This window comes from Vombatus ursinus, unplaced genomic scaffold, assembly GCF_900497805.2.
Source record: "Vombatus ursinus unplaced genomic scaffold, bare-nosed wombat genome assembly UNPS02014772.1, whole genome shotgun sequence".
Taxonomy (NCBI): domain Eukaryota; kingdom Metazoa; phylum Chordata; class Mammalia; order Diprotodontia; family Vombatidae; genus Vombatus; species Vombatus ursinus.
This window is the reverse complement of record NW_020954550.1, coordinates 24,622,171-24,639,070: the sequence shown is the minus strand read 5'-3', so window position 1 is coordinate 24,639,070 and position 16,900 is coordinate 24,622,171. Positions and strand designations below refer to the sequence as shown.

Genomic DNA, 16,900 nt, shown 5'->3' with positions numbered 1-16,900 from the left:
CTGATTGCCTGTCAAAATGGATCCACTGGATCCGCTGGTGAATGAAATGGCAAACCACTTCAATATCTTTTGCCAAGAAAACCCCAAAGGGGTTGGACATGACTGAACAACAATAACAATAACAGTAAGGAACTTGCGCACTTCTACACTGAATACAGCAACTTTGGAAAAATTCACCAAGCATTGGGGCATAAAGACCTCACTAAAAATGTTGAAAAGAAAAAAAATTAAACACATCATTTACTCATCACAATGCAATAAAAATTTTATATATATGTGTGTGTGTATATATATATATATATACTTGTAGAGTGTATGAGATTAGGATGGAGGGAAATACACAATTATCTAACCTAACTAGGATTTTGAATACTACAAACTCACCCATAAATCCAAAAAGGAAAGCAAAATGGATTAGAAAGCAGAGTCCAAAAATATGTTCTTTACAAGAAACTACTTGAAATAAAGATTCACACAGAATAAAAATAAGTAAATTCAAATTAAAACAACTCTAAGGTTCCACCTCACACCATCAGATTAGCAAAGTTGACAAAAATGGAAAATGACAACTATTGGGGGCTATTGGAAAAGGGACATATTAATGCACTTCTAATGGAGCAGTGAATTAGTCCAGCCATTTCAGAAAGCAATTTGGAATTATGCCTCAAAAAAAGTTGTTAAACTGTGCAAACCCTTTGACCCAGCATTCAAATTCTATTGTAGAGAGCGCAACTTTAATGGGCTGGCCAAGGTATTCTGATGCAAAACATACACTTGGCTAAAAGATTATGGAGAACTCTGGTCAAAAGAAGTCATACAAAGATACTCTCAAGGTCTCTCTGAAGGACTTTGGAATGATTGTGTGACACGGGAGACACTCGCACAGAAACATCCAGTATGGTGTGTCCTCTTCAGGGAAGGTACTGTGCTCTGTGAACAAAGCAGAATTGAAGTAGCTCAAAAGAAACGTGAGATGCTCAGATTTAGAGAATCCATCCCAAATGTTCACATGGACTGTTTGTGCCTTACCTGTGGTAGAGCCTTCTGAGCTCATATTGTTCTGATCAGCCACAATCAGACGCACAGTAACTTAACTTTAACATAGTGATGTCATTTTGGTCCTCCTCAAGAATGAAGGACAACAACCAACCACTAGTAGATCTATACCCCAAAGAAATCAAAGAAAAAAGAAAAAGAACCATATGAACAAAAACATCTGTAGCAGCTCTTTGTGTGGTGGCAAAGAACTAGAAACTACATAGGTGAACATCAATTGGCAAACAGCCAGACAAATTATCTTATACGAATTTAATGGATTTTGCCATGCAAAGTGATGAAAGGGATAGTTTTGGTGCATCCTTGGAACATTTATATGAACTGATGCAGAATGAAGAGAGCAGAATAGGGAGAAAAACTCATACATCAACAACACTGTGAAAACAAAAACCTCAAAAACCCTAAGACCTCAGGGTACAGAATGAGACATTTTTTTTTTTGACCTAGCCAATACAGGAATTTTTACTTGACTGAATATTTATTACAAAGGTATTTTTTCCCTTTTTTTTTTGATGAGGGTAGATGGGAGAAAAAGGAATTTTTTTTTTGTTCATTGAAAAAAAATAAAATTAAAAAACAACAACAACAACAACATAGTTTCTAACTGGTGTTTAACTCAATATCAAAGTAAAATCACTCCATGAAGAACTAAGAAATTCTTTATCTTCTCCTTGATGTGCCAAGAATATTGAGTTGTGAAAAGGCAGACATTCCTGCTGCCAGTGCTTTTCCTCCCTTGAAAGCAGGGACTGATTCATTTTTGGTTTTGTGTCCCCCCAACACCTGGCCCAGTGCCTGGCATATATTAAGTACCTAATAAATGCTTGTTGATTGATTTATGTATCCTGCCGCTGGAAAGACACCTTCATCTACCTCTCCCTGTGGCTAGTTTGTCATTAAGTAGAATGGCTTTAAAAGAAAGACCGACCAGATGTGGAGGCCAAACTCACCATCTTACTTCTTCTTTCCCTCTGGGTCCTTGATTTGTCCATGGCACCTCTCTCTCGAGTGAAAGATCTCCGCTCTTCCTTCACACTCTTCTCTTACCAAAGCCAGATCTCTATGAAGAAGGAGAGGGGACCAAAATATGAGAATGTAGGAATAGTCTTAACAACTGTTTTCTTTCATGTTGTAGCTAGAGAGTTTATTTGTAAAGCTATAAATAAGCAGGTGTTTATGCTAACAAAAACTGGGAAAAGTTTAGTTGTTTATAAGATTAAATCCCTGAATATTCTGAGTTTTTATCAGTCTGTTTAGATAACTGGATTAAGTTCTTATCCTATGAATTCCCACCTTCAGCTTGAAACCTTTCCCAGGCCTCCTTAATCTTGTGGTCTTCCCTCTGAGATTATCCCCAATCTATCTTGCATATACCTTGTTTGTATGTATGTATATATGTATATATACATATACACACACACATATATATATAGTTGTTTACATGATGTCTCACCTATTAGACTGTGAACTTTTTGAGGGCAGGGTCCTTTTTTTGTCTTTCTTTGCATCCTCAACACTTAGCACAGTGCCTGGCATATGTTGTTGTTGTTATTGTTTAGTTGGGTCAGTCACGTCTGACTCTTCATGACCCCATTTGGGGTTTTGTTGGCAAAGATACTAGAGTGGTTTGCTATTTCTTTCTCCAACTCATTTTACAGATGAGGAACTGAGGCAAACAAGGTTAAGTGACTTGTCCAGGGTCACACAGCTAGTTAGAGTCTGAAGCTAGATTTGAATTCAGGTCTTCCTAACTCTAGGCCCAGTGTTCTACTTACTGTACCACCTAGCTGCCCCACACAAGGCATACATGTTGCTAATTTTGCAACCCAGAGTTTACAGATGAGGAAACTGAGGCAAGCAGTGACTTGCCCAGAGTCACACAGCTAATAAGTGTTTGAGGTCAAATTTGAACTCAGGTCCTCCTGACTACAGGCCCAATGTTCTATCCACTGTACTACCCAGCTGCCCAAGCTGGCATATAGTAGGTGCTTAATAAATACTGACTTGGCTTGATTATGCAACTCTAGAGGAATTCATTCTTCTGTAGAGCTATGAAGAAAAAGAGGACAATGTGTTTAAGAAGCAGATCTAACTTCCCTTAGGTTTGCAGTCATTGTAAGGTAATCGGGTTGGTGTACTTAAAAAAAATCCTATTTCAACAAAGGGGAAGGGTTTTTTTTTTTCTTTTTAAAGGTGTGTCAATTTTTTTTCCAATTTTAATATGATGTTTATTTTGTACTGTTTTTGTTGTTCTCTCTGAAGTCTAAATTTGTCCTTTGGCAAATTGTCATTTCTTTGACTCCTCATTTCTACCCACATCCCCTCGCCTGGCATTTTTCATGGTCCTGCAGTTTGTGGGGTTGCTGTGTTCATTTCTCTTCTAAAACAGTCAGTGGTTGATGCTTATGCATTTATGCATCATAGTATAAGAGATTTGGTACCTGGATAGTGAGTTTGACTTTACCTACAGATCTAAAAGCAGAAAAGATAGAGGGTAGGTTAGAAAATGTTAAAGAATGCAAGTGTGGAACACCATGCCAAAGAAAGCTACCAAATGGATGAGGATGCAATAAATGGCTCTTTAAACAAGTCAAACTGAGTAATCCAGCATTTACTAAGCATTTACTCTGTGTGTGGCACAATATTAGATTGCTGAGGCTATAAAGACAAAAATGAAACAGCCCTAGCTTTCAAGGAACTCACCATAGTATTATTGATGGGAGGAAATTAGCCAAAGTATAAGACACTAACACGTCTCAGAATCATAGTATTGGGAGGGATTTCAGCAACCATCTTCTCTAACTTTTATAGTGTGTTTTAGTGGAAAGAGTAACAGATTTTGAATCAGAAATTTGGATTCATTTCCTGGTCTCTGCCACTTTCAAATTGTGTGATTTGGGGCAAATTGCTTACATTCTTTAAGCCTCAGATGCAAAATGTGGGATTGGACTAGATGACCTTGAATATTCCTTGCATCTCAAAATCTATGATCCTATACCTGAACACAAATCCCTACTCCAACAGCCCACCTTCTGCTAAAAGATAACTAGTGTGGGAAACCTACCACTTTTCAACATGGTTCATTCCGCTTCATCATGGACTAGTAAGACTTTCTTAATCTTGAATCATGTCTACAAATATAGACTGTTCTTGTTTTATGTAAGTGGACTGTTCTGCAGGCACCTAAGTAAAGAGATCTTTACATAATGTGAATTTGTTCATGACATGAAAAAGGGAGGGAGGGAGACAGGAAGGGGGCCACATGCCATGGAGGAGGGGATCAACATCCTGTTCAAGGATATGTTGAGGCCAGAAGGAGAGAATGGGGGGGGGAGTGTGGGGCAAAGGTCTTTTCTCTCTGTGCCAAGCCTCCAGTTTGGTGACTATGGAGGTCTCGTTTTTTACTTGTCCATTCTTCTGTTCTGCTTTAACTTGGAGGGGCATTTTTTTGGGGGGGGAGTTTAGGGTTGTTGGGTTTGTTTGTGTTTTTTCGGTAGGAGGGATAGGAGTGGAGACAGAGAGCACAGTACTGTATTTATTGTAAAGGTAACATAGGGTTTTTTTTGGAATGCAGATTTCTTTCAGAATTATTTACATAAAGTCAAATTTTTGAAATGCAAATTTACATAAAATGAGAACTATCAATATACTTTTCACCTTCCTCCTCTATGCTTACCTTCATGTTAAAATCATTAAGTACTAAGGTTAGGTACTCCTCAATTAGCATTTAATGATCATTATGGTATGGTTCCAAAGTACTTCAAGTCTTATTTCATATCAGTTCCCTTCACACCTAAAGTATTTTAGCTAAGCTGATTTACTTTTGGTCCCCAAATTTGACATTCGTCCTCCTGTCTTTGTGCCTTCACGCATACTGTCTGGCCTGTCTGGCTTGAGCTCATTCCTTATCTCATCTCCTAGAACCCTTAGCTTCCTTGAGGGCTCAGCTCCAGTGGCCCCCCACCCCAACAATGGGAGGCCTTGATTCCTCTAGAGGTCAATGTTCCTCCTCAGCTTACCTTTCATTTATTTATATGTATAAGTATTGTGTCCCTCAAGTGGAATGTAAGCTCCTTGAGGGAAGATCTGTTCTTTTTTTTCTTTCCACTCCCAGCACCCAGTACACAGTGGACATTTAATCAATTAATGACCCAACGACTGATTAATAAATACTTGTAGAATTAAAAATAGAATTGAATATTGACTTCCTCTGGAGGATTTTTGTCAATTTCTTCGTATAACTTCTGTACTCCTTCATCATTGCAATAGAAGTTGGAATGTATGTAATTAGGTCTAAATGTTGGTCTTTCTGTTTATGCTTATTATGAACTCTCCAAGGCAAGGTTTCCAACGAAATTATTTTTCTTTTTGTTCCTGGGTTCAGAACAATACTCCAACACCCTAAATCATGGCTCTGACCATGCCATTCCTCACAAGAAGCTTCACCATCTCCCTATAGCCTCTAGGATAAAATACAAAGTTCTTAATCTAGCATTTAAAGACCTCTGCTGTGTGGCTCCCACCTATCTTTCTGGACTTATTTCACGTGACTTCTCCTCACATGGTCTAGGTTCTAAAAAACTGCCCTAGTATGCAACATTCTATCTCCCACCTCCAGGCCTTTGTACGAGTTGTCCTCTCCAATGTGGAATCTTTTAATTTCCTCACATCTCCCTCTGATAACTCCACCTCCATTTGTGTCACCTCTTATACTATGCTTTTCCAAATCTCCCTAATTGATAGAGGTCACTCTCCTCTCAGATTATTTTGTATTTACTTCTCAATGGATGTACTGCATTCCCTAGGGACCATATGAGAGAATGCTAACTGAACCCCAGCATCCCATTAAATTAGAGTGTTTAGAACTAGAATAGTCCTTAGAGATTATCTAGCCCAACTGCCTTCTAAGGAAACTGTTAAAGGTTCTGCATTTAGAGCTCTGAAGTCCAGACCTTGAAGATCAAACCATAGTCACACAGCTGCTAAGTGACTGAACTATCATTCAAATTCAAAATCTGACTCCAAATCCCCCATTCATTCTTCTATGGCACATTTTCCCCCTAAGACTTTATTCTAGATCAGGGATTCTTAATCTGGAAGGAGTCCTTAGATAACTTTCAGTGGGATCTGAGTACTTGGATGGGAAAAAAAAATCACATCTTTATTTTTGCTAACTGAAATTTAACATTTTTTTCAATTATTTAAAACCATCATTCAGAGAAGGGTCTCATAGGCTTCATCAGACTGCCAGAGTCCATGACACTAAAAAAAAGGTTAAGAGCTCCCGATACACATACACACACACACACACACACACACACACACACACACATTTATATATACATTATATAATATGTGTATATATACATATACACACATTATATAATGTATATATACTGTATATGTATATGTATGTATGTATATAGGTATGTATGTAAATGTACATATAAACACACACATGCATGCATGCATACATACACTATCATTCTACTGGTGCTCTCTAGGGTGGCACTACCATTTTTTGTAGCCATACCGCACTATTTACCCATATTGAACTTGTGGTAAAATAAAAATCCCAAAACTTTTGCATTTGAACTGCTATTAAAGCTGCTCTCTCACATCCTGTATTTATGCAGGATTTTTTTTTTAACCAAGCTAGAGATTTTCCACCACAAAAGTCTTACTTCGGTTGTATGCTGACTTTAAATTCTCAAAAGCTATAGCAGGAAGGCTTAAATTCTGACAGGTTCTATGATGTTAGAAAGACTTTGGTTACAGACTGGTGACAGAGTATAGGCCTATTGTACGAGAGCTAAGTACAGAGAGGCTCCCCACAAGATGTTGGCCACCAGAGAATTTCTTTGCCTGCAATAACCAATTATGTAGACACATAATGACTCTGTTATGTGTGGGGCCTTTCTGCTTCCATAGTGAAGGTAACAGAATGGTGGGAAAGGGCAGGATGAATCCTTCAGTTTTAAGATTATTTAGAAATAATTCATTTAATTTTTAGTACTATTAGGGTTAGATTGTTGCCCATCACAAAGCTGATACACCGAGGGGCAGCTAGATGGCGCAGTAGAAAGAGCACTGGCCCTGAAGTCAGGACTGGAGTTCAAATTTGCCCTCAGACACTAGCTGTGCCACCCTATTTAAATCACTTTAACCCTGATTGTCTCAAAACAAACAAACAAACAAACAAACAAAAAGTTGATACACTGAGTTCAAATTCCAGCTCACATGGTATGTCTGTATTTCCTCATCCATAAAAATGCAGGATTAGACACAATGATCTCTAAAATCTCTTCCAGCTCTAAATCTGTCTAAGTTTATTGAGGAATTGAAACACATCTACATTGATTTTTGTTTTTTCCTAAAGATGAAAACAGAAGACAAAGAAAGAACATCTAAATGGAAGAATGCTTTATAGGTTCACCTCAGAGAGAGGAATAAAAGAATTAGTGTCCTAATTTGTCAGTGTTTCACATGGCTTCATAGTTAGGCTGGCTCTAGTAATGATTCACTCTAATTCCTGACTCATCTTCTCATACCATTCACCCTACTCTCTCTTCCTCCCACTTTCCAGTTCTGGAACTATAATGAAATCAAAACTAGAATTACTACCAGAAAAGCTGTGTCAATCTATTCCCCTATAGATACATTCAATTCAAGCCAAAATAACCCACTGTGGCCACCATTCTTTATGTGTTGTTTCTCCCATTAGAATGTCAGTTAGTCAATATCAATCAATCAATAAACATTTGTTAAGCACTTACTATGTACCAGGCACTGTGCCAAGTGCTGAGGACACAAAGAAAAACAAATGAGAGTCCCTGCCCTTGAGGAGCTTAGGAGGGGGAGACAATTTGTTAAGAAATATGTACAAACAAGTGATATACTGGATAAACTGGAGATGATTGAAGATAATAGCTGGAGATAAAAGAGGGAAGGCACTAGAATTAAGAGGGATTGGGAAAGGCTTCCTATCAAAGAATGTAAGCTCCTTCAGGGGAGGGGCTAGCCCTACTTTTTCTTTATATCTCAAGTGCTGATCATAATTTAGTACGTAATAGATGCTAAATGCTTAATATTTTTTCATTCAGTTGGTGGAATTGTGTTCATCATGATCCCCAAATCAATAAGAAAAATCATTTTAAGGAATACTTAGTGAGCTAAGGAGGAAGGAAGGAGGAAGACAAAAAAATAGAGTAGCATGAAGGTACTTGCAGTCTTACTTTGAATAATCTATTACAGTAGATTAAGCAGAGAAATTCTATGAAAGATTTGGCAAGATACTGCAAAACATGTCCATATATACATAAATCCTTGGTGACTTCAATGTGAAAGTGGGAATGGGAGAACAGTGAAAATGACATATGAAATTTGGCTTAGGATCAACAAATGAAGTAGATCAAAGATTTCCAGAAAACTTGTTCCTGTACAAATATATTCTTCAGAAAAAGTCAAATAGTGCTGGAATGGTGATCCTCAAACATTAAAAAGAGAACTTTTATTTTAATGACAAGGAATAATAAAGAAGTCATTTCAGAATTGGCTCTCCATGTACAGCTGGATCAACCAATTGGTGAAAAGGTTAAGGCAAACATTAAATTAGAAGAAAGAAAAAAAGATTAAAAGATAAGTATGAGACTATAACAATAAAAATAATGAAAAAAGGCATCCTACCAAATGCCTTTCGTGAGACAAGTATAATACTGATGCCCATTTTAGGAAGAGATAAAGTAAACTGTAGGTCTAATGAATGCCAAAGCAAAAATATTAAATAAAATATTAGCAAAAAGGCAATGTTTAACACATTTAAAAGAGTATTCATTATGACTAAGCTGAATTTGCACCAAGAATGCAAGGTTAGTTCTACGTGATAAAAACAATAACATGATAGATGATATTAATAATAAAATGAGAATATGATTGTATCAATAGATTCAGAAAAGGCTTTTCACAAAATATGACACTCATTTATGTTAAAAATATGTATAAGAAAGCATAGGAATAATGAACCTAATATGGTAAACAATAATTTCCTAAAATCAAGACTTGAATTAACTATAATGGAGAAACACTAGAGCCCCTTCAAATATAAGCAGGGTAAAGCAAAGATGTCCATTGTTACCATTATTATTTTATATAGGTGTAAAAATTCTAGCTATTAGGCTAATACAAATTAAGGGAATAGAGTGAATAACCATAGGCAAAGAGGAAACAAAATTATTATAATTCGCAAATATATGATAGTTTACTTAGAGAACTCTGGAGGTGCAAATATAAATTAATTGAAACATTAACTTCAATAGAATAGCAGGATATAAAATAAACCCCTAAATCAGCATCAACCTTTCTATATATTCTATAGTCTATATATTATCTTATATTATATTATCACTGAGTTATCTCACTCCCAGGGAGAGAACTCCTTCACTCTTTATTGTCTCATATACATGTTTTATATATATATATATGTGTGTATATATGTATACATATATATATGTGTGTATATATACACATATATGTATATATAAATATATATGTATATACACACACACACACACACATATATATAAAACTTCTCTGATTTCTGTTTTGCTATGATTTTGATAAATGAGTTTCTTTGTTATTTGCTATATGTATTCATTCTGGACTGGCATTAGGTGAGAAAAGAAGTCAAGCCTTGGATATAGAGCCTTCAGTTCTGCTATCCTGCAACAATGACAAAGTTATCAGAATTTAGATGGAACTGGATCATATCCCCTAGAAGATCAGAATTAAAAGAGTGTGTGTATATACACATACAATATATGCACATGTCCATATATATATACATGTACATACATATGTACATATACACATACATATAACAGTATCCCATCTCTCTGAGGAGAGCACAGTAGCCTTTGACTCCAACCTCCTGAATGAAAAGTCTCCTTTGAAGAAGGATGAGGGAAAATGAGTCTAAAGATGTCTATGAGCCACACACAAAGACAGTCCTCTTCCTTACAAATAAAAATGACTATATTCCCTAAATTAATTTGCAGATTTAGTGCCTTACAAATTAAACTACCAAAGGGTTATTTATAAGACTAGAAACAATAATAACAAAATTCATATGTGCAAGTAAAAATGTTCAAGAATATCAAGGGAAATAAAGAAAAAAGAAGGAATAAATAGAACCTAATAGTATAAGAGCTCACATTATGCTATAATGCAGAGATCATTAAAACTATTTGGTGCCAGTTTGAAAATGAGAAAAGCTGATCAACTGAATAATTAGGTAAACAAGATCTGGAAGCAACCAAACACTGCAGTATAATGTCAGCTGTTAGGATGGCTACTTCTTCAACAAAACTGCTGGGAAAACTGGAAAGTAGACTGTCAGAAATCAGATGTAGGCCAACATATCACACACCCTATACGCCAGTATCCTTAAATCTAGCCATTCATCCTAACTTCATTTTTTAAAAAAGTGTCATTTAGAAATGAATACATGACCTAAAGAGAAAAGGTCATGTCATTAGCAAATTAGAAGTGAATGGAAAGGGATTCCTTTCACAACTCTGGCTAGGCGGAGAATTCTTATCCAAATAAGACAGAAGTATTCATAAAAAAATAAATGGAGAGGTTCAGTTACAAAACATAAAACAACAAAAAAGCTTTGCTAGCAGTAAAATTAATTCAGTTAGAATAAGAAAAGAGACAGTTAACTGGGAAAAACCTTTGAAGCAAATTTCTCTGGTAAAGGCCTGACATTCAAAATACACAAGAAGTTGATACAAATATGTCAGAGAAAGAGAAATTACCTAATAGATAAATTGTCAAAGAATATAACATCTAATTTTCAAATGAAGATAAGTAAGCTATCACCAATCATACATTTATACTAGTCACACTATTTCTATCTCTTGCTTTACCCATGAAATTTTCAATTCCATGGGTGCAGAGCCTACTCATAAATACTATGAATCCCAAGCACCAAGTACATTGTCATGCTTCCTATAGTTCCTTGTTTAGTATTTGGTTGTACTTGAGACTCTGGAGAATTTAAAAACACCATGTGGTTGAAGATTGGGAGTGAAAATAAAAAGTATACTCTTAACATAGGACAAAAATATGATTTTTATTTGTTTTTCTACATTTTTTGTCATTTATCTTTTGATGTGTGTGCAAGTTTGTGGTGAGTTTTTTGTGTGGGAGGTATTTTAAGTCATTTTTCATTTGAGAGAATATTTTCTGCCTTAATTAGATGCCTTTACAACACTGACCATTGACTGAACTTGTCTGTGGGAAACAATTTGGCTGTTGTTAATATTCTTAGGATTAGAAGTGAACTAACTAAAATAAAGGACTCTTTATTACTTAAAATACTGATTCATTTTATTTAATCTTCAGGGTGCTTATTGGTTCTCCACTGGTTGGCCAACCCAAGAACAGAACTGGTGATGTTTATAAGTGTCCAGTAGGGCGAGGAGAGTCATTGCCATGTGTAAAATTGGATCTCCCAGGTAAGGTAAAAGAGCAAATTCTATTCCTTACAATGCATTCGGGGCACTCAGAAAATGAATTCAGAACACTAACAAAGAGAGTAATTTTTAAGTCTGAAGAGATCAAATTCTGAGAGTAGAAGGACATTTTTAAGTCCTGGATCCCAACTCCATTGCTTTTATACGTGTATTTGTGCTGTAGAATTTAAACAACTTGGGACTACCTGGGATTTTTAATACAATGTACTAGTAGTATAGGGACAGCTGTAACTTCCTTCTTCATCCAGTGGTTTTTGGAATTTCACAGGAGTAGCATGAAATAGCCTCCCTCAACCAGTTCCTATTCTCCCACTCAAAGCAAAAATTGTTTAGCGGAACCTACGTTTAGGAAAGGAAGAGGACCAGTTCAACAAATGATCTACCCATAGTTTGAATTTTTTCATATTTTATATTAATTAACAAACAATGACAAAAACATTTATGTGCATATATACACATTAAACCTCCAGAATCAAATATGCAATCCTCTGTTTGTCATTCAAAGCCCTTTGTAATTCTCCCTCCTCCCCTACCTTTCCAGTCTTCTTGCACCTTACTTCTCCTTCCTCCTCCCCTCCTGTGTATTCTATAATCAAGTGACACTGGCCTCCTGGCTCTTCCTTGAACAAAGCACTCCATCTCCAGATTCTGGATATTTTCACTGGCTGGCCCCCATGCCTGGAATGCTCTCTGCCCTCATCTCCACCTTGTAGATTCCCCGGCTTCCTTCACAGCTAAGGCTACCAACAACAGCAACAACCACAAAATCCCACTTTCTGCTAGAAGCTTTTCCTGATTCCCTCTTACTACAAGTGCCTTCTGTCTGGTGATTATTTCTATATTATCCTAAACATATCTTATTTGTGCATAGTTGTTTTCATGTTGTCTCCTCCTTTAGACTGAGAGCCCCTTAAGAGTAGGGATTGGCTTTTTGCCTTTGTATCCTCAACACTTAGCACAGTGCCTGGCACATAGTAGGTGCTTAACAAATACTTATTGACTGACACACACATACGTACATATGCATACACATTTACACATATATACATCTTTGTAGCTCTTAGAAATTTCAAGCAGTATCATAACATGTACTAAACATAAGAGTAAGGTTCACTGACAGCTACTAAAAGGAGATGCACTACAGATACTGAAATAGAATTGTTTGGTTCACTGAGGTTTGAAGAAGTCTCCAAATAGAATTTCCTCTGAAACCCTAGGGGAATGGAACATCTAATTGGAATTATTTAGTGACGCAATAAGCACAATGAAAAATGCTACTTTTCCCCAGCAGTGGGAAGGGCCAAGAGTAGCTGTCTCCAGTGTGACATGGTCCTATGGGATCTTGTCTGACCCTGGGTCATCCCCAAGCCAAAGGGTCTTTGGGAGTTCAGGGCCATTCTAGGATGAATTGAAGGCCAAAACAGACTGGTTCTTTAGTACAATCTCAGGGGAAACCTAACCCTTTGGATTAGAAAAGCATCTAAGTTTCCTAGGTTAAGAAACAAACCATCCAGGAATTCCAGCCTCTTGTTGGAATATCAGACCACCGAAAGAATGTCAGGCTGATAGCTGGCAACAAGGATGCCCCAGCTCCATACATCAGCATCTGCTTCCTAATCCTATTCACCCATGTGTCACTAGGATGGGAACTGGTATAGTTCATGCCCAGGGAAAGCTGTGTCTCTGCTCTGATGGCTGACGTGTCATTAGTCTGGTCCTAAGTGGTCTGATATTCTGGAACCAACTCGAGACCAAAATACTTCACCGCAATTTTTTCACTAGAATTTCATGACTACTCCATCCTGTCCCACATTTTTCTTGGTAAGCCCAACTGTATTTACCAGGATATTGACATAGAGATAAAGAATTTGCATTTAAGTTTCCTATTCTGGTTTCCCATCCAATTTTAGTACTTATCTTGTTAGAAATTTTTGACACATTCCTGATCATGTAGTGAAACATACAAAGCTACTTTATATATACACAAAAATTTCATATGAAGCTGAATATTTTATCTGTTTCTATTAGCAAAACTGTGTGAGACGCAGTAGTCCCACACTCTCATTGCCTTGCTATTTCTGCACTTTTTTTTCAGTTCAGTAAAACTATTTGAGACAGTGACCCAGACTAAGATTCTGGGACCTAAGCCAGTTTTCAACTTTAACTGCTTCATTTTATTCCTAATAATAATTTGAAGATTACTTGGTTGCCACCCGTACCCACCCCCATCTCCCAATGTAAGGACTAGAGTATTTCAAATTACAGACATTGCCCTCTGTTTTTACCAATTTACATTTTTCTTCTATTTTTAGTTTATACGTCAATTCCAAATGTCACGGAAGTAAAGGAGAACATGACGTTTGGATCTACTTTAGTCACTAACCCAAAAGGAGGGTTTCTGGTAAGAAAAGAAAGAGCAATATTTTTTAACAATCTTAGGAAAGTGATCATTGTAAATCTTCAGGGTTTTTAATTTTTTCTTTCTTTTCAAGGCTTGTGGGCCTTTGTATGCTTATAGATGTGGACATTCACATTATACAACTGGCATCTGTTCGGATGTTGATTCCAAATTTCAGGTTGTGAACTCCATTGCACCATCTGTTCAAGGTATGTATGCCCTTGGAATATTTTTGTGTGTTTGAAAAGTAGTCAGCAATGAATGAGGAAATATATACACGGAGGCATGCCAAAAGCATGAAGCATTTATCTTAGCTACCAGCATTTCCAATTTAGGTCAATGTTTGCTTTGCTGGTATAAAACCAAACGTTGGTGCTATTTGGAGAATTGATCTTAGTGTAAACAATTTTTAGAAAGGCATGAAGCACCCCATTGGAAAAATGTCAAGTCACTTTTATTCTGACAACAGAAATCTCTTTAGATAAAGAAGCCACATATTCAAAGACACAAAGTAAAAAGAAACTCACATCTGTCATTTAAAACACTTATTGAAGACTTTTCAATGAGAGCAGTTCTACATGAAGAGAGGTTGAGGGGAGATACCAAAAGTAATTTTATTGATCGCTACCGATATTTCATAATGATTAAGAACTGATTTTTTTAATGAGCCTTTCAGAAGGCATTTCAATTGTCTACAAAAAGAGGGTAACTGCAGAGTCCATGGTTGCCAATTTGCCTCTTTGTATTGCAGGATGCAGTACCCAACTGGACATTGTCATAGTGCTGGATGGTTCTAACAGTATTTACCCCTGGACAAGTGTTATAGATTTTTTAAATAGTTTACTTGGGAAAATGGACATTGGTCCCAAGCAGACACAGGTAAGGGAGTTCTGCGTTTTTCTTCTTGCTTTTTTGGATCAGAAAAAAATAGCAAACAATAGAAATGTGTTCATTAATGAAGCTAACTATCAGAAGTGACTTTATAACCCATCTGTCTGTGCTCATTCCTTCCAAAGATGACATATCTAGAAGAAGTATGTTCTTTTTTTAAAGTTTTTTAAGCAGAAAATGTTGCAGAGCCACCATTTAAAATTTTTGTTGATATCTTTTGTTTTTATATTACTTTTATTTGTGAATATATTCTTCCCCTGCTCCCTTAACTAGCCTTTATAACAAATAACAAAAAGAAAAAGAAACAAAACAAACAATTTAGCAAAAAAACTCTCATGTCAACCATGTTTGACAACATATGCAAATCTTCACACTTGAATCCCCCCACCTCTTCAAAGCAGGGACAGAGGTACATTTTCTCTCCTCTTCTCTGGGACCAAGTCTGGTCATTTTAATTATGCAGTATTCAACTTTGTTTTGTTGTTCTTCTTTATATTTATATTGCTGTAGACAGAGTATATGTTGCTCTCCTGATTCTGCATACTTCAATCTACATTGGATCCTGTACATTTTCTCTTATTTCTATGAATTCTTTATATTTACTATTTTTTGTGGCACAGTAATGTTGCATATTATTCATGTACTACAGTTTACTTAGCCATTCTCCAATTAATGAGCACCTGCTTTGTTTACAATTCTATGCTGCCTTGAAAAGTGCTACTATGAATATTCTGGTAGATTTGGAATTTTTCTTTCAATTGGGGTACATGCATTGGGATTTCTGAGTCAAAGGTTATGAACATTTTAGTCAGTTGTTTGTTTATTTGTTTCTTTACATAATTCTAAATTGTTAGATTCTTTGTACCAGTTCAAAACTCCATTGTATTTGTGTACCTTTCATCCCATACCCCCTTCACCATTTACTATTTTTTTGTCATCATCTTTGCTAATTTACAAGCTACCATTTTCAAAGACAATAAGGAACATCCTTTATAGATATGGAGAACCTATCATTTAATAGCAAGTTTTAATATAAACTTGGCCATCCCTGCTCCCAACAGATCTGTCTCAATGTGCCTAGAAACTGTGATATGGCCTCCCCAGAGCACTATATTTACATTGTGGTTTCCGTTCTCATGTTGCATAAATGAAAGGGTAATGAAATACAGGATATTGCTTCAAAAATCTGTTTTTCCTTATTTTAATGATTTTTCCCCTTAAGTACTAAGTGCCCCAGGGTTGAGTTGCAGAAAGTCACTATCATGAGCATTTTTATCCCAAGAGCATCCATTTCTCAGCAGATTCCCCTGTTGGCCCCTAAAGACAGCAAAGCCTACACATATTCTAAATTTTTGGTAAATTTTACTTCAGATGCTAGGTTTACTCTTCCTTCCTTCATTTTTAATCTATTTAATTCCCAGTAGGTGTCTGACCTATTGGGTTTGTACACTAGATTTGACATGATCTATGGATTCAGAAACACAATTTAATATGGGAAAGACAGGACAGATGGCTAAAGTGGTAATGTCTGAAACAAATCTACAAATAAAGGCAATTCCTCAAGGACAGAGAGTACTTTTGTAATTATTTTCTATCCATCAAGCTAAGACTGGTGAACTTCCCCTGTAGGAAGGGGTATTAGTGGATAGAGGAAGGCTATCTTGTATGTAGTGGTGCTCCTATGAGTCCTTTCTATGTTTTGCATACTTGTGAGGAAAAAAATAAAGACTATTCTATATCTGATGTATTGTTAGTGTGTAAGCTTGAGAATCAGTGTGGTATGGTGGACAGAGAGGAAGAAGAATTGGCCTTGAAGGAAGAAAGACCTGGGTTTAGGTGTGTTTCTGACTCATATTTAGGCTGTATGACCCTGGGCTAGTCACTTAACCAACCACTCACTGCTTTAGGCAACTCTTTAAGACTATAAGTTGCAGAGCAGTAGCTAATATGCATTGGTGGAAAGAATTTCCTCATCTGGGAGTTCCATAAATTGCTAAAATCACAGGTCCAGTCACTAATT

At 36.5% G+C, this 16,900-nt stretch overlaps 1 protein-coding gene across 1 annotated transcript in view; it reads left to right on the top strand.

Annotated features, from left to right (window-relative positions):
- The window catches only part of ITGA1 (integrin subunit alpha 1), a 189,609-nt gene that overhangs the window by 71,226 nt on the left and 101,483 nt on the right, over nt 1-16,900 (top strand). The window contains exons 3-6 of the mRNA XM_027863352.1: nt 11,461-11,573; nt 13,904-13,992; nt 14,084-14,198; nt 14,741-14,868. Coding sequence (XP_027719153.1) covers nt 11,461-11,573; nt 13,904-13,992; nt 14,084-14,198; nt 14,741-14,868 — 445 coding nt within the window. The remainder of the gene's footprint in view (nt 1-11,460; nt 11,574-13,903; nt 13,993-14,083; nt 14,199-14,740; nt 14,869-16,900) is intronic.